The sequence below is a fragment of the Podarcis melisellensis genome (assembly GCF_964234715.1).
Source record: "Podarcis melisellensis genome assembly, chromosome: 9".
NCBI lineage: Eukaryota > Metazoa > Chordata > Lepidosauria > Squamata > Lacertidae > Podarcis > Podarcis melisellensis.
The window spans coordinates 56,549,621-56,576,558 of record NC_138541.1 but is presented as its reverse complement, the minus strand read 5'-3'; the positions used below and the strand labels follow the sequence as shown (position 1 = coordinate 56,576,558).

The 26,938-nt window shown below is 41.9% G+C and overlaps 1 protein-coding gene across 12 annotated transcripts in view; it reads left to right on the top strand.

Moving 5' to 3' along the window:
* The window catches only part of APBB2 (amyloid beta precursor protein binding family B member 2), a 169,954-nt gene extending 143,271 nt beyond the window's left edge, over nucleotides 1–26,683 (top strand). For 9 of the 12 annotated variants that reach the window (XM_081924468.1, XM_081924469.1, XM_081924464.1 and 6 more), the window contains 6 exons: nucleotides 16,343–16,457; nucleotides 17,320–17,407; nucleotides 17,904–17,987; nucleotides 21,312–21,427; nucleotides 23,167–23,346; nucleotides 24,422–26,683. In XM_081924468.1, the coding sequence (XP_081780594.1) occupies nucleotides 16,343–16,457; nucleotides 17,320–17,407; nucleotides 17,904–17,987; nucleotides 21,312–21,427; nucleotides 23,167–23,346; nucleotides 24,422–24,589 (751 nt within the window). In that variant the 3' untranslated portion in view covers nucleotides 24,590–26,683. Of the gene's footprint in view, nucleotides 1–8,532; nucleotides 9,027–16,342; nucleotides 16,458–17,319; nucleotides 17,408–17,903; nucleotides 17,988–21,311; nucleotides 21,428–23,166; nucleotides 23,347–24,421 lie in introns of those variants that run through there. The other 3 variants (XM_081924470.1, XM_081924474.1, XM_081924467.1) reach the window with 2 other exon arrangements.
* Nucleotides 26,684–26,938: the final 255 nt, after the last annotated feature.

Genomic DNA, 26,938 nt, shown 5'->3' with positions numbered 1-26,938 from the left:
GGGGAAGTAGAGTTAATCGGGAAACTCTACTTGGGTCTCAATTCAATAAGAAAGGGATAGAACTTCTGGAAAGAAAAGGATCCCAAACCAGTTAGGAAGGGGTGTGGTGAACCGCTGGTCTGTTATAATACTAGAGAAGGTTCAGGAGTGTAATTTATAGAAGGCAGGGAAACTGACAGAAAATACCACATTGTTTAAGAACCCAAGGATTAAGACCAAATATCTTCGCAGAAGCTTACGAAAAGCTTGGCCTATCGCTCAAAATCTAAAAACCCAAAGTGCTGCACTAACAAGCACAAAACAACCCCTCTGCAGTGCCGCAAATCCAACTCAGTGGTATAACGTTGGAAAATGTTGGTTACTTCTCCTACCTAGGCAGTTATCTTTCCACAAGGGCCGACATTGATGCCGAAATCCAGCATCACCTGAGCTCTGCGAGTGCGGCTTTCTCCCAATTGAAGAGCAGAGTGTTTGAGGACCGGGACATTTGCAGGGAAACCAAAATGCTTGTTTACAAAGCTATTGTACTACCCACCTTACTGTACCCTTGCGAAACATGGACCACTTCTAAACTCCATCTCCAACTCCTCAAAAAATTCCATCAACAGTGTCTCTGAAAAAATTTACACATCACTTGGGAAGACAGGCGAACTAATGCCGTTGTACTGGCAGAAGCAAAGATCACCAGTGTTGAAGCAATGATTCTTCAACATCAACTTTGCTGGACTGGTCATATTGTGCGGGTGCCTGATTATCGTCTTCCAAAGCGACTACTCTATTCTCAACTTAAAAATGGCAAGTGTAATGCTGGTGGTCAACAAAAGAAGGTTAAAGACTCTCTCAAGGCAAATCTTTTAAAAATGTAGTATAATCGCTGACAATTGGGAAACACTGGCCTGCAAGTGCTCCAATTGGCGAACTGTCTTTACCAAAGGTGTCATGGGCTTTGAAGACACTCAAACTCAGGACAAAATGTAGAAACATGCTAAGAGGAAGGCACGTTTGGCAAACCCTCACTGTGATCAACTCCTGCCCAGAAACCTATGTCTTCACTGTGAAGGAAGTGTGGATCCAGAACTGGCCTCCACAGTCACTTATAGACTCACTGTTAAGATTGTGTTCATGGAAGACAAACTTGCTCGGATTGATCGCCAAAGAAGAAGATTAAGACCTAAGCTGTAGCACCAAATCCTACTGAACTCATTAGGACTATACAGTTAGCTTAAGAAACTGAAGTGAAAAGAAGCTGTGTGTTTACCACCTTGTTTAGAAGCTTGTAACATCCACAATTTTTTGAGGGACATCTCTTGCAACATCTTTTCTTTTATCACTTTTGTTCTTAAAATAAATTGCTTTTCTGTTTAACTTCTCTATGCCTCCAATTGCCAGAGCTTTTTCTTTAAGCAAAGGAAAAGCCAATAGTTAAGGTTTCCCTCAAATGGTTTTGGTTGCCGTGCTTAGCATTCCTGTATCCTGTGTCTCTTTCCATGATTCATCATGAAATATCACATACAAAATTACAAATCATGTTCACACATAACAAAGTCTATCCAGGCTCTTGTAACCAATACCCCTTTTCTGATCTTCTTGGCTGCAAATTCAGATACGAAATTACAGAAGAAATTTCTCTCAAAAGATCCCATTCTGTAGAGAGAACAGATAGTGAGGACTGCCTTGATGGAAGCGTTGTTGACCGTAATTTAATAAGGGATTGTTGTTGGGGTTGGCATACTTGAAGAAGGCGAGAAACCATGGCAACATTAGGAAATGATTCAGCCAGTTCCTTATTGTACGTTACAGTGGTACCTCGGTTTACAAACTTAATCCGTTCCAGAAGCCCGTTCTTAAACCGAAACTGTTCTTAAACTGAGGCGCGCTTTCCCTAATGAGGCCTCCCGCCGCCAGTGCCCTTCCACCATTCAGATTCCATTCTTAGACCAAGGTAAAGTTCGCAAACCGGGACACTACTTCCGGTTTTGCAGAGTTCATAAACCGAATAGTTCGTAAACAGGGCTGTTCTTAAACCGAGGTACCACTGTATTTTGATTTGGAACGATTTCTCTCAGATGACTTATCTGGCCTGTGGCCTTGACTCTTTCCAAGAAAAGCGGAACGAGACAGAGGGGACCACTTGCTACTCTTGTTGATGAATTGTGTGGATTGTCTCACGCAAAATAGCTCCAGGTGCCACTTATTTAAGGATTCTTCAGACCAGCCACACAACTCTGGTCCCATTAAGCAGAAAGGGGGAACCCCACTTGTGGAAATTTCCATCGGCTCCAGTCAACATGGGGAGTAGTGAGTGCTGATGGCGGTTGTAACCTAGCAAAATCTGAGCCAGAGATTTCCCAACATTCCTTTAGCTAATCATTACTGATAAAAATATGAAAGCCATAGTATTATCCCTACCAGGGTCCTTTAAATAGCCATGGATTCTGTAGACACCCACAGCAACACCAGCTGTTTCTATTTCAGATCTAGTAGCTTGATATTTTGATGCAAGAAACAGTTGCTGGCCCTACAGGGGCTTGTTCATTTTGGGGCTAAAAACAGCTTAGATGAATTTCCCACAGTGCGCTCAGTATTTTTTCCACAGTCTTGAAAAAGCCATGGTTCATTTACGATTAAGGCAGAGTTGAAAGCCCCACTTTTTGCCTTCTATAAAATATACGATTCGACTTTAGCCTTGAGGGGAATTTCTTGAAAAACACAGACATTCAGCCAAGCCTGGATCATCCAGCTGTGAAAGTATGCCAGCTGAATGGGTTTCTATCTTGTGTGGAATTAATTATTAAGTTGCAAGAAGTCCACGACACCACATAGAGAAATAGGATTAATTTCCAAACTGTAATATCCCCAGCAGTTACAAAAGAGCTTTTCAACCCTGACCCAGAGCATATTTACTCATAAAGTAAGTCTTAATGAGTTCAGTAGGATTTGCTTTTGATTTCAGTCAATGGCTGCAACCCTGCGCACACTGATGTGGCAGTTAACTCCATTGAACGCAGTGGGATTTGCCTCTGAGTAAACATGTTTAAGGTTGCACTCTTAGAGATTCAGGCAGCATTGGGGAAGTTCTGCTGTTTTCTGAGCATCTCTGTTGTTTCTTTTATGGCTTGAATGTGAGATAGATAGATAGATAGATAGATAGATATCAAATCAAAACTTTATTAGCAAAGCCAACAGGCCACAGCTATACAAGAGTTAAAAGTGAAAATAGGGATAAAAGGAAGAAAAGAACAAGCAAAAGGAGGTCCGTCAGATGAACAAGTCTGTCACTCAGATGGTGGCCCTCAATTTCGCAGCTCTCTCGATGTACCTCGCGACCTTCTCTGTTATCTGACTATCCGTATCAGATAATAGAAAATACAGTGTAATGTCTGGTGAACGGCCGGGGTTGGAGAGAATGAGTGGAGTAATAATCTCATTCCTTAGGTCTTTGTAGAGGGGGCAAGATAGAAGGACGTGGGACACTGTTTCCGTGTTACCATCTCCACATGGGCAAAGTCGTTTTTCAAATGGAGTCTTTTGGTAACGACCTTCGAGTACAGCAGAGGGAAGGACATCCCATCTAGCCAATGTAAAGGCACGTCTGTATTTTGGGATGGTTAGTTTAAACAAATATGAAGCTGGAGAGTCAAAATGAGAAGGGGGAAAGTAGGTATACCATGGGCACAGTTTCTTTAAGATAATCAGGTTGTTTTGTCGTTCAATGTCTTTCAGGCGCTGGCCTATTAGACTCTTTGCTTTAATGAGGCCCATTGATAGTAGGGACTGTGAATGCAGACCGCATGTAAGGAGTTTTTGATGCACAGTTTTGAACCACTTGCTTTTGTGAGGGTCTTGCATTACTAGAGGCAGTAGACCAGGTGGATTTAGATTAAGACGAAGCCAGTAGTTGAATGTTCTCTGCCAGGTCTGAGTTTCTACAGATGGAAGGCAGGCCTCGAGTCGTAATGCTGCGTTTGGAACACAGGAGGGGACGCCGAATATCTGCCTTAGAAATTTAGACTGAACGGTTTCAAGACTGGAGCAGTGGTTCCCCGTCCAGATTTGTGCCCCGTACAGTAACTGCGCCAGAGGTTTTGCTTGAAAAACTTCAAGGGCTGCTGGGATGTATCTGCCCCCCTTCGTGTAAAAGAAGCGGGACAGCATCTTGATACTTTGAGCTGCTTTTTCTTTGGCACATTTTTGATGGACATCCCAGGACCCGGTCGACTGGAAAACGATACCCAGATATTTGAAGGCTTTAACCTGTTCAATTGTCTGGTTATCCATCCTCCAGCTGTACTGTCTGTGTTTCCTTGCAAAAACCATAATTTTGGTTTTCTGATAGTTTATTGCAAGTTGCTCTCTCCTACAGTATGCTGAAAATTCACCTATGAGCCTATTTAAGCCTATTCTTGTTCGAGATAGGAGTATCGCATCATCAGCATACAAAAGCACTGATATTGATTTGTCAGCCAGTTTGGGGGCGTGGAAGTCCGGAGATGCCAAACAGTTAACCATATCATTGATGTAGATGTTGAATAGAACTGGGGCCAGGATGCAACCTTGCTTGACCCCCTTACTGACAGGAACTGGTCCTATAAGATGGCCATTTAACGAAGTTCTTACATGCAGCACCGTGTCTTTATATAAACAGCTGATCAGAAATAATAGTCTTTTGTCTATACTTGATGTGCTCAATTTATCCCAGAGTCTTACACGTGGAATTGAATCGAAAGCAGCCTTTAGATCGATAAAGGCTGCATATAACACCCCACGGGATTTTTTGGCATATTTGTCAATTAAATAGGCTAGGGTGAAGCAATGGTCTATGGTGGATCTGCCTTGCCTGAAACCCGCTTGCTCTTCCGCTAGAATAGCTTCAGTTTCCAGCCAGCTAGTTAGCTTGATATAAAGATGTTTGGCATATAGTTTGCTGGGTATAGGCAGAAGGCTGATTGGTCTATAACTCGCCGGGTCTGTCATGGGTCCTTTTTTATAGATTGGGATAATTATTGCCTCAGATAGATAGATAGATAGATAGATGATAGATAGATAGATAGATAGATAGATAGATAGATAGATAGATAGATAGATAGATAGATAGATAGATGATAGATAGATGATAGATAGATAGATGATAGATAGATAGATGATAGATAGATAGATAGATAGATAGATAGATAGATAGATAGATAGACAGACAGACAGACAGACAGACAGACAGACAGACAGGAATACTGAAATTCTCTTGGATCAGGAGAAATATTGGGAGGGATTTGGAGAGCAAGCGTTTTTTTCATTTTCTTTCCCCATTGCCTTTCTCTAAATACATACAGTGGTACCTGGGGTTAAGTACTTAATTTGTTCTGGAGGTCCGTTCTTAACCTGAAACTGTTCTTAACCTGAAGCACCACCTTAGCTAATGGGGCCTCCTGCTGCTGCTGCACCGCCGGAGTCCAATTTCTGTTCTTATCCTGAAGCAAAGTTCTTAACCTGAAGCACTATTTCTGGGTTAGCAGAGTGTGTAACCTGAAGCGTATGTAACCTGAAGTGTATGTAACCCGAGGTACCACTGTATATGGACCATGAACATGCCTTCAGCAGCAACTGGTAGAAACAGGCAAGCTGCATCATTGGAGCTGGTGACATTAGAATGGCTACGCTGATTTCAGGCAAGGAGCAAATGGAAACAGGAGGTGTGGTCATGGGGAGCACACAAGGAAATGCTGTCAAACATGTAAAGAGCTGCCCACAGAACTGCGCCACCATAATGTGCCTCACTACATTGACTGTTGGGCAATGTGCGTTTTTACGGTGGTTTTCCCCCTTATCAGAGGATCTGAAGAATCTGGATTCGGTTCCTAAAAGGTATAGGCTGGCATTTAGATGAGGATGCTAGGGGCATGTGTGGCATCAAATCCACATTAATCTTTTGTATGGACCAAGCTCTTGCCTTCCATTTATAAAATAGCCCGTTGCCCTATTTTTTCAGGATGGATGTACTTGTTCAGAATGCATCACCCTACCTGTGTCACAAGTATTTACATTATATATATAGATGACGTGGAAAAATATTATGGCAAGAAAATAATCGTAACAGGCTGCCAATACTCAGCAGTAGAGGTTACAATGTGGGATGATGTAAGGTAATGAAAACAACTTAGTAGAGAAAGAAAACACAGTTCAAAAAAACAGCAGATAGGAAACCAGAGAAAGAGTGTAAGGGGAGTAAAAGTTAAGATTTATAAGAGTCAAATCAGTTGGAGGAATACGTTATATTACCATTAGAGTGTGTGTGTGTGTGTGTGTGTGTGTGTCTTATATTTATGTTATTCTTCTTTCTCATTATCCTGTGTATGAGCGCCACAACCCCATAGTCGCCTTTGACTGGACTTAACCATCCAGGAGTCCTTTTTTACCTTTTCCCTTAAGCATTTATAATATGATAAAACAGTAAAGCAATTGAAATTGTTTTTTAAAAAAGAATTTATATGTTATTGATTATTAAAGAAAAGTCAGCCTGCAAGAATTTTTTCAGCAGTCTGTTAATAAATTTATTTGATGAGACCTCTAGGGCAGTTATTCAGTGATCTTATGTGACACTTTTTTTAAAAGCAGCAATTCCTGAGGGTGGAGGAAATAGGGAAGTTATGAATTTGAGGTCTTGACTGTTGGAAAGACAGCAGAAAGCAATAGGTTCATGTTTGCACAAGGGCTCCAATGCAAACTACTGTTAAAACATATGCAGTTGGTCAGCCAGTCACTCTAAGCAGTGGAGCAGAGTTTGCAGTAATGGAATATTCTCTTTTGGAGAAATGGTGTAGCCCAGCCTTTCTCAACTTTCTTCCCTCCAGATGTTTTGGACTTCAGGCTGGGGCTGATGGAGAAGGCTGGACTAGATCTAAATTATGGATCTAATTTATGTCTGGATCTAAATTATGTCATGGAATATTGCCAGTTGACAAGAGGAAGGGAGTCGTTGCATGCTATTTATGGCAGATACTTCAAATTCTTTACATGTCTGACTGTTCCTGGCTTGGCTACTGATAGAACTGGAGTGAAGTGACCAAAGGTTCAGAGGAAGAAATAACCATTGTGATTATAGAAGGGAGTTTCATACAGTATTGCAGAGACACAAGTTTGTAGCTGTGCTCTTTGATTCTCTTTTCTTGTCCATATGTTTTTGTGCTATACAGTGGTACCTCGGGTTAAGTACTTAATTCGTTCCGGAGGTCCGTTCTTAACCTGAAACTGTTCTTAACTTGAAGCACCACTTCAGCTAATGGGGCCTCCTGCTGCCGCCGTGCCCCCGAAGCATGATTTCTGTTCTCATCCTGAAGCAAAGTTCTTAACCCAAGGTATTCTTTCTGGGTTAGCGGAGTTTGTAACCTGAAGCCTATGTAACCTGAAGTGTATGTAACCTGAGGTACCACTGTATATCATTAACTCGCTTGTGTCCTTTCTACTCTTGTGTTTTGCACATTTGACGTGTTCTGGAAATAAGCAGTGGCTTATAGCTAATGCAAATAAATAATATTTGTTTATTTATGATTCACCCTTCCTCAGAAGAGCCCACAGGTGATGTTGGAAGTGCCAGCAGAAGGACTGTTCTAAAGGTTAATTAGCCACTACAGGGAAGATCCATCTGTGGTTTCGAGCATCCATAGGGATTTAGCTTGAAAAGGACATTGCAGATATTGCAGCATCTCCCCCCCAATTCTTTAAGCATTGCAAGCGAAGGGTGTGTAAAATAGCCACAGCGACTTTCGCAGCAGCGGCAACATTTTTTATTTGTATACCACCTTTCCATACTAAGCCATGCTCAAGGTGGCTTAAGTAGGAGATGTTAAGTCAACCCCGCCCCCCGCTAAATTTATTCTTCAAATCTGTAGCTGGAAACAGTCGGTGTGGCGTTATCTTTCAGACTTCTGCCTCTCTGCCTTCCTAACTATCAAACAATGAAATTAAGTTACCCGCGTGTGAAATGCTACCAAGAGCCTGAAGCAATAGTTCTGCAAATAGTGAACTCCATGCACTCAGTAATATCTCATCCAGTTTTGATTTAAATTCCATTATGCTTGCTGTCTTAAACACTAGGGTTTTTTTTAATGCTGTGTGAGCTTGAATTTCCATATCCACATGTAACATTGAGCCAAGAAACTTGGCTTGGTAGACCATAATATGTATGGGATGTGTGCTAGTGGACTTTACTGCTTTACTCCCTCCCTTTAGAGCAAAACAAACTGCAATCCCGTACCATTAGGCTACCTGCTTCCTGGTTTATTTAGGCTATTACTGAGCTTGTGGCAGAAGCAGAATTTGAACCAGCTGAAACTGTTAGCTACTGCACTTCACTACATTTAACTTAAATTCATGTTTCTTCTTCACTGGCTATAACAGCTAATACAACTTCCCTTGCATTATTATTTTTCTTTTTAAATAATCCCAAATGTCCATAAAGGTTACATCTTTTATTTTCCATCATTTTTTTAAAGCCCAGCCATTCTATTTCATCATCCAAAGCCAAAGCAAAGAATAAAGAAATGCAAATAACAAAAAATGGATGAGAATTTTGAAAAAGCGTAGGACGTTCGAAATGCTGAAACAGCCTTTGTGCAGTAGCGTTAATGCCATGATTTCCTTGATGTTGTCTCTTTAAATGCAATCGTCTTCTGCAAGCGCAAGGATTGTTGTGACTGGCTTTCCGTAGACACTTCTGCCAACTGCTTCCCTTATTTGTGTGTGATATTTTAAGCCTATCCTCCACAGCTGATATTTCTGGGCTGCTGGCCTTCTAAATTCAACTGATACCTGTTGGCCTCAATTGTATGTTTCCAAAAATACTTTACAGACTCGGTCATAAAAAAAAGAATTTATCCTAGAATAATGGCTGGATGGAAGCAGAATAGATTCAGTGCACCTTCGTAAGGAAAACCAGGCAAGGAGCATTGAGTGACTGGGGCTGTCTGTGTGAATGTTTTCTAACTCTCTCTTTCTGCTCTGTTTTTCCATGCTTTTCCGGGATTCAGAGAGAGGTAAATTGTTTTTCTCTATTCTGTTTTCTTCCTGTCTTTCATCACCAGCATTAGCTGTTGTTGCCTTGCAAATCCATACTTCTGAATCAAATGTGTTTCTTGCCATTAAAACCGTAATCCAGTAAGTTCCCCTTTTGCCTTATTAAATGGCAGTTCTCCAACCCCTTTAGGTAGATGCATTTTAGAAGCCAACTCAAATGTCATCCAAAAGAAAAATATTAAAACACCCATCTCCAAGGTGGGGGAAAGGATTTTCCATTCAATCTGGTTTTGTCTGCATGATCCTAGATATTCAGTCCCAATGCTGAATCTAGCTGAATCTTAACAGAACTATATTTTTAAAAACCCCATTAAATTATACTCCTAGGCTGTAGACCTGGGAAGAACATAGGTGCCTGCCTCGCTCCTGATAAACAGGTATTCTTCCAGTGAGCCTGAATTCCTGATCTGTCTCTGGAAGGAATGTTTAGGCTCCTTGAGATATCTCATGCTCCTTTTTAAAAAAGGAAATAGGATTCTGGGTTGGGTCTTAAAACAAGGGTTGCCCTCCTAAAACCTGCCTGCTATGCCTCAGAAGGGTCATTCAACATTTCTTTGGTAATCAGACTTTATCATTTCCTTTATAACCTTGCAGACTTCTGGAAACGAGCAAGATTTTGCAATATGTGAACGTTCAAGTCATTTCCACATATTACCTTCCCCCCCCCCCCCCGACACAAAGATTAAACTTGTAATCAAGAGGCAGAGAAGTAGCCTTCTCATGCTCAATGAGAGCAAAGGACATGTTAAATTTGCCAAAGTGTATATATCACAAACCCTGTTGCTTGTCTTTTTCCATTATTCTTGAAGGCCACAAATTTGGGATTAGGAAAGGATAGAGAGTTTGGACAAGTCGGAACTGCAACAAAATGTTGCAGCATGGAGCCTGTGTGTTCAAGATACTCCGCTCCTTTCCTCCTCCTACCTGGTTTTCCATTTCCTGCTGATACCTCCTGCTGAAAACTTCCCCCTTGTGCCTGAATGGTCTTTTGCAAACCTGCTGTTAGCGCTGCATAGAAATAGCGATGCTTTTATACCATGCTTATTGAATTTAGGTGAATATCTTTTTGCTATTTTATTCAGTCTGTGAAGGGGTGGGTGGCCTGGCTAGGCCTAAATGGCCTCTCTGATTCCTTTCGTCTCTGCTGTCCACCTTCCAAGTATTCTAAATTTCCAGAACCCATTGTATATGTTGCAAGACTGGTCAGAAGGATTATTCAAAAGAAGTCTGAGGTTGTATTCTTAATAGAGCTCAGTACTTTTAAAAGTCACTGGCTTTGATAGCATCAGGGAGTTCTTCTCTTCAAGGCTAAAGCTCTGTGAGCCACAACAGTACAATCTTCTTACAATGCCCTGGAGGGAGCAATGCCAGGGGGATAAGATAGCGGTTTTCCTGAGTATTTATATTTCATGGACTTTATGGAAGAATTGAAAATCCACTGTTTTGCTTAAGGTGGAAAAGAATTGTAGCGCTGAAATTCTGAAAGACAGATCAGCAAGCTGAGATCTGACAGAATTCCACAAGACAATGGATAATTCAGGCTGAAGGCTAAAGTCTGATAGGAAGACATTGTTCTCTATGTGATTTGTTTTGCTCTGCACCAGAACATTGACTGTCCAGGACATGCTTACTTGGGTGTCAACTTTTGCAGAATCAGTCTAACTTAACGCACAAAATAGTTAATTAGCTTTCATTTAACCATGAATTACAACTCGACTGGTGTGCTGATGAAGTTAGAGAAATCGCATCCAGAAATGATATAAAAGGATAAGCAGTGAAATGAGTGAAACAATTTGTAGAAATTGCCGCTTGTTGGAATATGTCGGCTGTGGGTGTTGCGTTCTTGAGGGCATCTAATTTTCCTCAGATCAAGCAAGTTTCTCATGAGCAGGAAGGAAGCGTCCATGTGGCCGACATGGAACCTCGTGTATGTCCATAAATTAATAACCCAACGTACAAGATTCAGGGCCCTTTGCACCTCTCAAAACACAGTTGCATGACAATTCAGGGTTTCTCTATGCAGCATTTACTTCCACAATATAAGTTCTTAGTGTGGCCAGCATCTCTGACCAAACCCACCAACCCTGTTGTTGATGAAAAGTAGGAGGGCCCTGGAGAAAATGAGCCCCTCGCTGAATAACTACAGGGTTGGTACTTACGTTGCAAATCTCACAGGTCAGGTACTAGGGCCAACTGTGGGTTTGGGTTTTTTAAAGTGTCTAATACAGTGGTACCTTGGTTCTCAAACTTAATCCGTTCTGGAAGTCTGTTCCAAAACCAAACCATTCCAAATCCAAGGCGCGCTTTCCCATAGAAGGTAATGCAAAATGGATTAATCCGTTCCAGACATTTAAAAGCAACTCCTAAAACAGCAATTTAACATGAATTTTACTATTTAACAAGACCATAAAGTGAAAGCAATAAAACAATGTACTGCAGTCACACAATCAATCAGTAGCTGAACTGGGTTCCACATAGACACAAAAGCAAAACAAAAAAAGAGCTGCAAAAACAAAAGCGCAAAATAAATAGCAAAAACAGACAGACCTCAGCATATCACTCAAAATGGAAGTGTGGCCCTCAAAACGGAGCACATTTGGCTTCCGCAAAAAGTTTGCAAACTGGAACACTTCCGGGTTTGCAGTGTTTGGGTTCCAAGTTTTGCAGTAGTTAATTCGTACACTATACATTTACTTTGTCTGAATCCACTCTGAAGCTCATCGGCCACTCCAAGAATAACCTTTAAATCTGCATGTCATTTTTCTTTGGAGTGTAGACAGAAAAATATTTAACGGGAAGAATTCTTAGCAAGGTTAGCTTATTGTCGTTGGTTATAAACGAATTCTGCAAGCAAATGGATTTGTGACATGTTAATGCTAAACAACAATCGACAACAAACAACAATGAAGAAGAAGAGTGGGGCTGAATCCCCAAAGGCAATTTAAACGCCACATGTGAAAACAGTCATTGTTTGCAAGACAGTGGATCAGTTGAGAACGCAGGAGCAGGGAATGGCTACACCCTCGGGAAGCTTCCTGTGTGCAATGTTTTAAAGGCTTATAAAAGTGGGTCTTCTTGCTACAACCCAAAGCATGAATTTGTGGCTGCAGCCCCTTCATTTTTCTAATAATAGAAATTCTTTCTAGCTGCATTTAATCGGGATGTCTCAAGGGGCAGTAGTATAATGACTAGCCTCGTTCATACCAGGCAGTGGTCACATAAATTCTGTTTTATGTCGCTACATAACCATCATTGCATGGTTAAATGATGCTTAACTGGGTGTTAAATAAGCACGGCCGTCCAATTAGTCCCAAAGAATAACCATTTAAAAGAATTAAAGTAAAAGAATGGAATATCTCTTCCCTGCCCCCAATATTTGTTCTATTTCATCCTTTTTCTTTCAGTTGAAGAGGTTATTTTGTGCTTGGGCTAATCAACAAAGCCGCAGCCTTGCATACAATAACATGTAATTGATTTTCTCCCCTCTAGCCCTGCCAAGAAATCTCCCTTGTTTTCCAGATTTGGTTCAGAATAACAGCTCAGTCTAGTTTTAGCTGATAATTGCTGTTACTACCAGGTAGAGTGTATGCATAAAGAATTAATATTTTGGTGAACGGCTGTTTCTGCATAAAACAGTACGTGGCAGGTGTTGGAAAACTATGCTCAGGGGCCTCGTTTGGCAACCGTTTTTAATAGGGGGCATATTTTGCATTGAGCAATGTTGAGAGAGCAGCCACATTGACTCCACCTGTTAACGTGTTCCTGAACCAGGCGAAACAAATAGACAATGGTTTCTTCTAAAGAGCAAAATAGGTTCCCTCAGTCACAGCTGTGTCCCTTTTGTCTGGACTCCAAAGCTCCTTCATGTGGTGCTCAGTTGCCTATCTAGCTGCTGAGGGTGAAATAACTGCATCCTCTCTCTTTCCGGGCACTCCTAGTTGTGATTTAAAGAAATGAAAACGGCGGAAGGCTCACCAAATTCGACACACAAACCCAAAGGGCAACTACCTCCCAGCTAGAGGGAGAATCAATGGGCCTGACTCAGGAAGAGCATAACCAGCAAAAGGGGATCGTAAAAAAAGCGAAGCGAGGGCTCTACCATGTAGCCTTGGGGCTGGTCTGAGTTTACAATTTGAAGCAAACAAAAGTAGCTGTACAGGAATGTAAGTTATAAGCAGCATGGCTTATAACTTTTGTCACACTTGCAGCGCCTATTGTTTCCTCTGTGGCCTCCTCTCAGCGCAGAACCACATCCTTCTGTCCTGTGCCCTTTAGCAGATCTTGCCGAGCTCACTTCAGCCATTTCATTTCTCTCCTCAGCCTCTACACAGTGAGGCTGTGTAGAGCGAGGCTGCCCCCCAAAAAAGACCCAACCCAAATACAGTGGTACCTTGGTTTACAAACTTAATCCGTTCCGGATTAAACCAAGGCATTCTTAAACCAAGGTGTGCTTTCCCATAGCAGCGGGGGACTCAATTTACAAATGGAACACACTCAACAGGAAGCAAAACATGTTCTTATTCCAAGGCAAAGTTCGCAAACCAAAACACCTACTTCTGGGTTTGCAGCGTTCTTAATCCAAGTTGCTCATAAACTAAGCTGTTCTTAAACCAAGGTACCACTGTAATAACTTCGGTGCATTAGGTCAGGGTTTACCTAGTCTTAACATACTACCTCTGATAAGCTTACAAGCTGGGTATGAAGGTCGTCCCATGTTGTTTATCCTCTGCATCGAAGAAAGACAGTTGTACTTCTTTTTGTCACAGCTTTTTGCTGAGAGTGGGGACTATCAAGTATAGGAATCCAGCAAAAAGGGAGTGAATACTGGGTCCATGTTAAAGAATTTCTAGATTCAGATGTGACCTAGCTGGACCTTTACACAGCGTGACCTTTTTTTTTTTTTTGCCTCTAGGACTTCCATAATCCATAATCTGACATTTTCATTGCCCCTGCCCCTCACTCCCTACTGAAGTACTATTGTGGTGAATCTTTATTTATTTGTCAGTTTCCTCTGAGCAGCTCAAGGAGCCATAATTCTCCCCCTCCCAATTCTACCTTCACAACAACCCTGTGAGGGAGGTCAGGCTAAGAGACAGCCACTGGCCCAAGATTGCTCAGTGAACTTCCCAGCTGGTTTCACCAGTACACCACACTGGCTCTCATAGCATTGGACTGGGGAGACTGGTATTCAAAAGCCTGAAAGTTCTTTTAGGACCAGTCACTTCCTCTCAGCCTAATCTCACCTCGGGGCAGTTGCGAGGATTAAATGGAATATATGCACACATGCCACCTCAGCGAGAGCCAAATGCAAAAAGGTTTCTGATCTCTTTGCCTTACAAAGAACTGTCACAATGCAGACCTCTGCCTCATCTTTTAAGTTTCCCAGCATGGAGCTGGGAAGCCTGTAAATTCCTTAGTAAATCAGGTAAACAGTTTGCCCATAAATCTCTCCTCGTATTAATCCGTTTGAAATGAGCTAATGCAGAATTGAGGTTAACAGAGCAAATGACCCAGAAAGGATTCCACAGTAAGAGAGATAGATAAGAAAGCCAAGATGAAGGGCTCCGGTGATGTATTCAATATTGAACACTTCTGTATCTGCAGAGACCATAACCTTTCCCCCCTCCCCGGCCTTTGTGCAAGAGATTAGCATTGTCATGGATGCTCAAGGTCACCGTACCTTGGTGACAGTACAGGGAAGGGGTGAATTGTTGCTACAGAATGGCTTACATGGGAGGAAAGTGTTTCAGGCGTAGCAGCTTTCGAACCTGTCTCATTCTCCAGCAGCCTTTAAACAGAACCTCTACTCCAGGGGAGCGCCCTTGCAAACTGCGCTCACGGATTTTCCTGAGCTCCCTATCTGATAGGATTAAATATTGAAGTCGCCCTGTCATTTGGACCTTGCCGGAAGGAAGGATCCACATTTGATTGCTAATGCTGATGGATAATTTTGCAACAGATGGTTGCCAGTTCCTTCCACCCTCCTCCCTCCCATCCCCAGTGATACCTGCCGATTCCATTTCTTTGCTTGTGGTGACAGCTTTGCCCCTTTTGTGGAATCATGGCATGTATAGAAAGCTGCACTTCTTATAGCCTTTAGCTCCTCCGTGGGGACTTCTAAGGAAGAGAATTGAGGCAGGGTGATCATTTCAGAGCAGCGGAGAGCAAACAGTGTCTCCCTAAGCAGATTCTCAGCAAAGGTTAAAGGCCTGGTCTTGGATATGTTCAAGATCAAGTGACAAAAAATGCAGTTTCCATTAAGAGCATTTGTTGTGGTTACTTTTCATCTGTATTAAGAGCATCTGATTGTGGTTATTATAACACAGTTATCAGTGCATTCCAAACCTTTTTTTTTTTTGGGGGGGGGTTTATCATAGGAATCTGCCTTACAGCAAGTGAGGCCCTCGAGTTAAGTATTGTTGACTGATTGGCAAGAGCTCCCAAGTCTTTTCAGTCCCATGTCCTTGCCAGCACTCCCTGGGGACACCAAAGGTTGAACCTGAAACCCTTTGCACAGAGAGCATGTACTCTGCTACTGCGACAAAGGGAGTTGTGCTTTGGAATCCCTCACTAGGACGCAGGCCCATTTAATTGTTTTTATGGTGATAGCTAAGGGATGTGGGTGGCGCTGTGGGTTAAACCACAGAGCCTAGGACTTGCCAATCGGAAGGTCGGTGGTTCAAATCCCCACAACTGGGTGAGCTCCCGTTGCTCGGTCCCTGCTCCTGCCAACCTAGCAGTTCGAAAGCACGTCAAAGCGCAAGTAGATAAATAGGTACCGCTCCAGCGGGAAGGTAAACGGCGTTTCCGTGCGCTGCTCTGGTTCGCCAGAAGCGGCTTAGTCATGCTGGCCACATGACCCGGAAACTGTACGCCGGCTCCTTCGGCCAATAAAGCAAGATGAGCACTGCAACCCCAGAGTTGGTCATGACTGGACCTAATGGTCAGGGGTCCCTTTACCTTTACCTTTATGGCGATAGCTACAAAGTATGTGGAACGAATAAGTTCTGACCATTCAGTTGTCATCTTTAAGAACATAAAAATAGCTTTCTGGATCAGGACAATGGTCCTGTTTTGACAGTGTCCACCAGGCACCTTTGGGGAACCTGCAAGCAGAATGCAAGCACAAGACCACAATCCTCTCCTGTGGTTTTCATTCAGAATCTGGAGGCAAGAGCATAGCTGTCAGGATCTTTGTTCCTTTGCGTTCTTTTTGAAGCAGGTATTTCTGTGGGCGATACTGTTTTGAATAAGGTAATTAATTTTGTTTGTACAGAGACTTTGCCTATGTAGCAAGAGACCGAGAGACGAGGATTTTGAAGTGCCACGTGTTTCGATGTGACACGCCAGCAAAAGCCATTGCCACAAGCCTGCACGAAATCTGTTCTAAGGCAAGCTTTCTTGTTGTTGTTTTCATTCTATCCTCTCCCTTTTCCTGTGCGAACATACCCCCATACGACATTCCCGAGCGTGTTACATGAAGTCTCCCTGATTTCAGGGCAATCTATTTCCATGCCATTTAAGAGTATAGATCCAAACCAAAGCTTTCACACAAACAGTTGCCTGGCATACATTTCTGTGCAGGAGAAACTGCTTTTAAAGATAATGTTTAGCAGCAGAGGAAAGAGGGCTCAACACATTCTAGGGCTGACCTGTTGACAGTATCCTATGGGAGGCTACGGAAAGAAATGGCCCACATAAGGTGTGTAGTGTTTTATCAACACCGCTAGCTCAGAGGGGAGACATAAAAGGTCTTACGATCCCTATAGCCTTTGTCCTTACCACTGCTTATGCTGCGGACAAGATCTCCGTACTCAATTGTTCTGCCCCCAAAGGTCATGGGGGTTGTTACACAGTACCAGATTGCAAATAACTTTTATATATTAAGCTTTTTGATGTGGTGCATTTGATGTGGTAGAGAAAACCTCCCATCCCTGTAAAGTTTTCCACCACCTCCATCAATATTTGCACTGCAGCTGTAGGTTGTCAAACATGCCTCTTTAAATTTAAATGCAGGCAGCCCAGTCCTTTTGGGAAAGAAACTCCAACGAGTTCTATGAGGCTTACTCCCAAGTAGGTGTGCATAAGATTGTAGCCGTAGTTCCTTAACCCATCTGGGTTATGGTGAAAAAGAGAAACACTCCTTTTTAAGGGCTTTCAGGATTAGGGTTGTACGACGAGATCTATGGATGAAGGGCGGCCTACAAATTTAATAAATAATAATCGTAATAATATGATCACTGTCTTCTCCAGATTATGGCTGAACGGAAGAATGCCAAAGCTGTGGCTTGCAGTTCGTTACAAGAGCGGACAAACGTCACCCTGGATGTTCCCTTGCAAGGTACTGTGTGACTGGGATGTTGTCTTCAATTTGTAGTCTCAAACAGGTGACTTATTAATTAAATACTAATAAATAACCACTTTAAAAAAATTAAAAAGAATTTTCACAGTGTGTTTCCAGAGGGGTAATGTTAAGTCTGTTGAAGCATGAATGTAGGTCAAAATAACTTCCTTGGTCTTTAAGATGCCACAAGACTCTTGGGTTGTTTCTCTGGCTTTATTTGGGGCAGGCAAGATCTGCTAAACAGATTTGTCTGTTTTTGCCTTACCAGAATAAAAGATGATGATGTACTTTTTTAAAAATTCCCCAGAAATTACTCAGGCTCATTTTTAATGTGCGATAGTAGGTAGGAGGAGTACAGATTTATTAGAATCGATAATGATATCCCTAAGAGATCGACAACCTGATGAATTATTTTATTCTGCCCTTGAAATAAGGGTATTTTGCCTGATGTGAATTTTGATAAGTTGAAATTGATTTTTTTGTTCCCATGCAGTAGATTTCCCAACACCAAAGACTGAGCTGGTCCAGAAGTTCCATGTACAGTACTTGGGCATGTTACCTGTAGCTAAGCCAGTGGGTAGGTTGAATCTTTGTCTATAACTCCCTTAATGTTTGCTCTTTAGCATCTGAGCGCTCTGTTCTTCATTGACGGAGGATTAAGTTAGGTGACGGATATGCATCTCACTTCCTCCAAACTTTCAGTGTGCATACTTTGGGTGTTATAGTTATTCAGATCTGTTAGCGATATTAACTGTGGGGCCAGACAGTGACAGTTTTATTCCAAATTAATTATATGGCGGTTGGGATTTGATCCAGCTTCTACTAGATTAGGGGTTACTGCAGAGATGTGCATGGCATGAAAGATAAAATTAAATTATTTCAATTTGCTTGTCAAATGTGAAATAACATGGTCAGAATGTTAATATGTGGATCTGAACTTATTGCTTATTAATTGATATGCCACTTAGATCTTTGCACAGAGCTTCGAATTGATATTTCTCAAAAGAACTGACCTCACCCAATACAGAATGGCAAAGCCCTTTTGACTGTAAAACGTGGCTTGGGGTATGGTATGTGGGTGCCCGCTTTTCCAAGAGAGAAAGAAAAGTCCAAACCTGTTAGTTGTGCCGAAACGCTTGGACACAGCTGAAGTGGCTCTTCGGAGCCCGGCCAGTTCCAGGTTTTGCAAGTCTGTTCCATCCTAAATACAGTGGTACCTCGGGTTAAGTACTTAATTCGTTCTGGAGGTCCGTTTTAACCTGAAACTGTTCTTAACCTGAAGCACCACTTTAGCTAATGGGGCCTCCTGCTGCCATCACACCACTGTAGCACGATTTCTGTTCTCATCCTGAAGCAAAGTTCTTAACCCGAGGTAATATTTCTGTGTTAGTGGAGTGTGTAACCTGAAGTGTATGTAACCTGAAGCGTATGTAACCCAAGGTACCACTGCACTGAAAAAGTGAAGAAGAATGGACCATGTTGATTCCCAGTGGTGGCTCACGAGAGAGGAGTGGAGGCAGGGGCAGACTTTGGTCGTGTTGGTGCCCCAAGCAAGGCCACAATTTGGCGCCCCTCAAATAATCTTCTCAGTGACGGATCTTTTCCATTTTGCGCTCCCTCAACCCAGCGCCTTGTGCAGGGGAACCGCCCTAAATCTAGTACTGGCAGAGGTACTGGCGTACTCCCGGCAGGTGTGGCATCCTTGTTGGGACAGGGATGTGGCTAGGCAAGGAAAAGGGGGGTTCAAGAGAGCTCTGGGTTGGTGGCAGCCCTGCATGTGCACACATACCTGTGGGGCAACCGCTTCGCCCCCTTCCTGTCCCCACAAACGCAGTCCCGCCACACCAAGGGAGCGCCACTTCCTCTGCCTCCTCCCCCCGGGCCAGCCACCACCACTGCTTCCCCTTCTTTCTACAAATAGTGGCCAAAATTGGGGAAACCTTTTGGAAAAAGTGTATTTCTGGGGGGGGTTAAAAAAAATTATTGGTTTCCACATTTATCACATAGGGGGAAAAAGAAAACATTACAAAACACACAACAAGAAAAGAAAAGGGGGGGAGAAAAACACAAAACAGAATTCTTACTTCAAATCTCTAACTCTCGTTACATTGATAACTGACTTCCTCAAATCCCCTCTAACTGAATTTCATTATAACCCCTGTATAGCAGTTCTCCAAATTCATATTTCTAATAATATTCACTTCTTTAATTTACTATCCTCATCTCTTTTATTAATATTCAAATCCTTAATACTTACTACCACCTATTCTTATTCTGCCCCTAAGCCTATTTGTTACTTCCAAGAATTTTCTAATTATCTTATATCACAATATTTAGCTAAATGTTCTTTAAGTTTCTTCAAATTCTCTTGTGTCTCCTCTTCCTTCTGGTCACGGATTCTTCCAGTCAGGTCGTCCAGCTCCAAAAAATCCAAACATCTTCATCTGCCAGTCTTCTATTGTTGGTATTTCTTGCGATTTCCAATTTTTGGCTAATAAAAAGTGTATTTCTGAGGTTTATTGGCTCATAACACCACTTTTTTGGAGTAATACCATAAAGTTATGTATCAATGGAAAGATAATTTAATGAAGAACGTAATGCAGCAAAGATTGTTCAATTATCTGTATTCTAGCAAAAGTTATAGCCAAATAACCAGAAAAAGGAAGCACAACTTGCTTAAGTTGATATGCCGTAGATTTCTTTCATTTGAATGTAGCCAATGAGCATGAGTGTTTAGACAGCCAATCAGGTGCTATGAGCCATCAAACCTCGGAAACACACTTTTTCCAAAAGGTTTCCACAATTTTGGCCACTAGTGTATATCAGTGTATAAATGAAGGAATGAAACAGCTGCTTCAGCTCAGATTTCTACATCTTTGTTGGCAGCTTCTCTTGGACACCCCTGTTTTTTATGACTTTTATTAACATGCCTAATCTACCCTTCCTCAGGGTAGCATATATGGGTTTCATCTCATTTTATTCTCCCGGAAACCTGCCCCCCCCATGTGAGTCAGGCTGGGAGTGTGTGCCCCAAAACCACAGTGAGAAGAGAAGAAAAATAAAAAGGACGTCCGATTTTACATCTGTCAGTTACATAGAAGACATTATTCAAAATACTCACTCTAGAGTGACACCTGACTGTTCCACTTTCTGCTAGGCAATATTTTCCCAATCTTCTGACCTACATAGATTAATTCATTTTCCTTTTAACGCAAAATGTCCAAAAGGGGTTCTCTAATTATTATTACAGTGGTACCTCGGGTTACATAAGCTTCAGGTTACAGACTCCGCTAAACCAGAAATAGTACCTCAGGTTAAGAACTTTGCTTCAGGATGAGAACAGAAATTGTGCTCCGGCGGTGCAGCAGCAGCAGGAGGCCCCATTAGCTAAAGTGGTGCTTCAGGTTAAGAACAGTTTCAGGTTAAGAACGGACCTCCGGAACGAATTAAGTACTTAACCCGAGGTACCACTGTATTAATAATAAATGTCAGCAATAGTTTTTCTCTATCAAACATAATGCTTTCTTCTATTTTCTGGGTTTTCCTTTGGTGTTTTCTCTTTCTTTCCCCGTTTTTGTTTTTATTTAGATTCGTTCAGTGCTTTTTGTCTTTAATTTTTTTGCAGGGGGTACTCTCATTTTCCTACTCCTATTGAAATACTGCCCTTCAATGAGGCCAAACTTAGATTCACATAATTTTTAGGGGTATGCGTCCCTCCGCGTCCCCTTCAGAAAAAAGCACTGGATTTGTTTCTTTTAGCTTACTGTATCATGAAAAAGCTTTAATAACATCTTGCTTTAAAACACCCACCCACCCCGTGAGCTTAATGCCTGATATTCTTCCTGCCATAAAACACTGACTCTCCATTAGTGATCTTGTCTCTATTGCTCTGCAACTGCAGGTATGGACACCCTGAATGCCGCTATAGAAAGTCTCATCGACTCCTCCAGCCGAGACGACTGGGTGCCTGTCACCATGAATGTCGCGGATGCTACAGTGACAGTCATCAGCGAAGGAGTAAGGCACAACCTGGCCTCTCTAAAAACCAGAAATGCTTCATATTTAGTTGATACTAGAATGTGGGCCTTCTTATTTAGCCAGTGCTTTGTTTTCCTCAGACTTTCCTTTTAGTCGATTTTATTTGAGATAAATAGAAGCCGCCATATGCACTGCCAGAGCAAATTTGGCAACCGTTGATGGTATGCATGGCATTTTAAAGATCTTCATTTCTGCCATATGTTGCTATTTTCTCCTGTAAAAATAACAAAACTACCAGCTTAATAAACAGAGAAGAAAACCCACTTGCCTAAGATTTTACGGGAAATATAATGTCTAATATAGATCTCAGTTTGATCCAACAGTTCAGTTATCCAGCTTTTTGGATAATATTAATCTGATGTTGGAGTCCAGTGAATCCCTTTAGAGCCCTAGCTAGAAATACAGTCCCTGTCTGTTTTCAAGAATGACTGCCATCTAACATAGAAAAATGGATTTTATTAATATTCCATTCCAAGGTACATTATACCCCACAATATTAACCTAAATTCCTTATTGAACTATCAGAAATCCCTGGAGAAGAAAACAGATGATGTGTTATATGTGCAATACTGGCCTCATAACCAAAGAGCGAGCAAATCGGAAACAAACAAAAAATGGCTAGATGAAATACTGGACTCATGGTAAAAATATATACAGTGGAACCTCTACTCACGACCACAATCCGTTCCGGAGGCCTGTCCTTATGGCAAAACGGGTTGCTGGGAGAGGCGCCGTTGTGCACATGCGCGGGTGGCGATTGCCCATTCCTGCGCATGCGCAAACAGCAGCAAACCCGCCGGTTACTTCCAGGTTTGCTGTGGTCGCAACTTGGAACGTCCACAAGTAGAGGCTGTTGTAAGTAGAGGTTCTACTGTATATATACAGTTGGTCCAACATACCCCAATAGCCTAATAGGGTTTTGTTTTGTTTTGTTTTTCGAAGGAACGTTATCAACAAGAAATCAGTGTATCAGGTTTGCACTATGAGATGGTTAATTTGTGTCAAAATAAAGCCAGTCTCACAAAATTAACCTTACTGGGTTAACATTTACTCATTGAGTCCAATGGTTCCCTGCAGTGCTTTGTAATAGGGTGGCTGTTGCTGTTGTTGTTGTCATTGTCATTTTTAATCACCTTCTAAACAACCATCTCAAAGCGATATATGCACAGAAATGTACATGGACAGCAGAGATCTCCTCTAGTCCCCTTGAAATGGTATAGCCATAAAAAAATGGAATTCATAGTATGGGCAAGATGCTTGGGTATTTTTCTACCCTACTTTGAGAAGTTGATGGGCACAGAATGAACCCCAGGTAGCTTAGGACAATAAGTAACCTCTAGTTTTTGGTTAATGCCCCTCAAATTAATTTCTTGCATATCTGCATACTGATTTAAGGTGATTTTTTTAATAAAAGAGAGTTGTTGTTATTTATTAAGATGCTTGGCAACCTTTAAAAAATAAATATGAAAGAGTGTTTTCATTGTGTGTGAAACTGCATGACCCTGTATGCCTATTTGCAAATCAGCCTCCAAGCTCAGGATGCTGTGACAGTTAGTCCACCTCTTGGTGCATTTTGGAAGGTTACACCAGGTTTGTTCCTTGGTCCATAACTGGTGACCTTCCAAGAATCAGAGCTTCCAGCGCTCAGACTAATAATTCTTCAGTGCTACCTCTGAAACTTTGATTGGTAGTAACATGAATTCTTCCTTCCTAACTAGAATGAAGAGGAAATTGTGGTGGAATGTCGTGTACGGTTCTTGTCTTTTATGGGAGTGGGCAAAGATATCCATACGTTTGCCTTCATTATGGATACGGGGAACCAGCATTTTGAGTGCCACGTTTTCTGGTGTGAGCCCAATGCAGGCAACGTATCAGAAGCCGTCCAGGCGGCTTGTATGGTAAGTGACCACAGAAAACTGTAGTACAATTTGTAGAAGTATTAGAAAATTAAAAGAAACCAGTACATGAAATCCCCCCTCAAATATTATTTTGTAGTATTTAGCGTGAACACAGAATGACAGGAAAACAATAATTCTATTCATTTTTCAGAGCGCCCTGATAAATTACAATTCTCTCCTCAGTTCTGCGCTCAGATGTTAACATTTAACACCACGATTCTAAATATTAGTGTCAGCTCTCTCCCCCTCCCCTGCTTTAATGCTATTAGCAGTCAATATTGTGAACTGTTACGTGCACAGACTGAAAACCAGATAAGTAGCATAAAGCATCAGAGTCAAGGAAACAAGCGCCAGCCTTTTGCAAGAGAACAATGTGTCTTTATAGAAAGGAGACAATGGGAAGAACAAATTATAAGATGGATGAGAATAACCAGAGTTCCCTGCTTCAGTGGTATTATTCAGCATCTGCTTCCAGAGGGTTTAGTGGGTACCATCCTTCAAAATTGTCATCTGTTCCCTTGGGCTAATAGAGAAAATACTAGCACTAACCTGAGCAAGTTCTAGCAATCAGAACACAATAACGTTCAATCCCAGCCACTACCATCAAATTATATTCTTTTAGATTTAGAGGTGGAAGACTTAAGACAAATCTGCCAACATGGTGAGTTGTTACTCCTTGCATTAGAAAGGACGGTTGTGTATCCAATATCTTAATGATGCGTTGTCCCCGCTAACATGTAATAATTGTGCAGAGAATGTAAGAAACTGCCAAAATGAGAAAAGACCCGCTCTAAGGATCTACGAGTGCCATGTCTAAGGGCAGATTTGCAAATCTTGTAACGAACCAATCCCATGCAGGTAGCAAAATTAGGAGGTTGATGAACCACCATACATAGTTGTTGCTTTTAAATTGACCATACATAGCTTGATGGGTCGCATTTAAGCTTGATGGGTCACTATATATGTGTGTGTCTTGCCTACTCGGAAGCAAATCCCAAATGATTTTGCAGAACATAGTGAGGAAAACTCAAGGTTTCCTTGCTAATGATTGCAGAACATCTTTGCTTTCTTTCAGCTACGATACCAGAAGTGCTTGGTAGCCAGACCTCCTTCACAAAAAGTCCGGCCGCCTCCTCCTCCTGCAGACTCGATGACCAGAAGAGTCACAACTAATGTAAAACGGGGGATGTTGTCCCTCATTGACACTTTGAAACAGAAACGTCCCGTTACAGACACGCCATAGCAGCCCTGCAGGAAGAGAAATGGTTTCTCAGAAAACATCTAGCAGAAGATATAGTAGCCACATTAAAGAAGATGAACTGATTTTTGGCCTTCCAGTTTAAATTGGTGATGCTTTGTCTTCAGAGAATTTACCCTTATCAAATAATATTAGACAAAAGCATGTTCTCTCGTTCTTGCCACCATCATGTGATATGAAAAGAAGCATGAGTAATTTTTTTGCTGTGAGGTTTCGCACCATGAAGTGGAAGGTCTGTTTTCCAACTGTGTAAATATTATGAACGTTACTTAAATTCACACATCCACCAGAAAGGATTATGGCACATTGCTCTTCGGAGAGAACCATGCCCAAATTGATATTCATCCCCATCCTGGTTGGGATTTTTCACAAGCAGTCCTTGTATCCTGCAGCACTTTGTCCTCATTTCTAACACTGAAGTACATACCAAGTATTAGTTACCATTGTATTATTGTAATATGAATATTGAGCTGCTTTTTTTTTAAAGAAACTGCATTCATTAACCAATCTTCCATCTTGTGCACCCTAGTAACCATTTTTCATCTTCTGTCGGCCAGTTGGGTTTGCTTCAACACGACAGTTTCCTATGCAGATTGCAGTTCGATTGGAAGGAGCGTGCAAACGATATTATAATTGTGACAATCACATGTGTATCGGTTTCAGTGACATGCCGGTGCTGGGAATGACCCTTTCCCAGGGTATGCACAAGAAAATAGATGTGCTCTATTGTCGCATGGTATTAACTACATTTGGTTTGCATGCTTTTTTCTCGTAAAGAAGCACTGCCCCCGTAGCAGATCATCACCTTTGAAATGCCCTTCAGTTCTGAAATCGAGCTTGTCATTTAGGAGTTCAGAGAGCAGTCCGGGAGGATATGCTGGGATTTTTGTTTCGAAACATAAATCGCAGCACTGGTGACACTAAGGCTCAAGCACTTCTTAGCATTTTCTGTAGATGCTGGTCTATGCTTTTAAATGTCTCTACCCTGATGCAGGCAGGAAGCAAAGGTAAGGACCTGATAGATGCATGAGGTTAAAAATAGTAAAAAGCCAAAATGTACCTTAATCCTTGGCCAGTCGTCTACAAGGATCAGTGCATCAGAAATGGAATTTCAGCAATGCAGCATGAGTAAAACCTCTTTAACTGAAAAGGGGAAGGAAGATTAAGGTATCCTTTGTTACTTTTCCTATGACAGGGTTTGCATTAGGTAACTGTGAATGTGCATGGGTTTTTCCTTATTTGAGTTCTATCCCTAGAACTATGTCCTCCATTTCATTTCTTCCCACAGAGGTTGGGTGCTGAGCGCACCTAAATGACATTTTTGCTGTGCAAGATCCATTTTAATTGGCAGCCTTCCAAGGAGCTATAGTTTACTTTGATTTTAAATTAAGAAATCATGTCATCTCCCAGTAGATTTTGAAACACCCACTGACCACCACATTTGACCTTTGCAGTGCCAAGTGAAACTTGTTGCAAATCCCACGACCAACTCCACATGCTAGTTCCTTCTAACTGCACCTTATGCTATGTGTTTTGGATGGTTTTTAATATTTTTCATGTGTCATGTGTAGCACATTTTCACTTGCGCAGCTGCCAAAGGAAAAGCCTTAGAACCCATTCATGCCTTGGGGCCGTGGCAGAGGTCAGGCCCCAGTGTCGAATGTACAATTGAAGAGGGTAAGGGAAGGCAAGCTTGTGTTTGTGCACTCTCCTCCAAAAACTATTAAAGAGGAGATCATATCAAAAACTACTAAAGAAGCGATTATATCAATGCATACAGGAGTAAACCACAAAACCTCCTGTTTGTTCACAAGTGGAGTCATGTGTGAATCAGTCTGTAGTAGCCCAACAATCTGTAGTATAAGGAATTAGGCAGAATACTACAGTCAATCAGTAGTGTCAGTCCTGAAAAGTGTCAAGATAAAAAAATGCTCCGTCGTTATTTCTTGCACAAATATTGCTTCCATTTAGGAAACGCAATGCGCACAATCATGCAAGTGTGTTTGGACGGAATTTGTACCCAGTTGTAGCTTGACACCATGAGTGTGCACTGCAAAACAGACATTATTCTGTCTGTGCTTCTGAAGCAGACAGACGGGTTGGCGAATGATAGGAAGAGGAGCAACTAGGAACAGTAGAGTGTTGGGGGGATGATGTCCGCTGCTCCAAAAAAACCCCAACCACATCTCAGCATCCACAGCTGCTTCCATTTGGCTCACATATCCTAAAAGGTTTCTCTTCCTTTTCCCTCCTCCGCTGAGGAACAGCTGCTGCCAAACCAAGCATTGTGCTCACTTGCTTTTACCTCTCTAAAGGCAGCATTGGGCTTGCTTT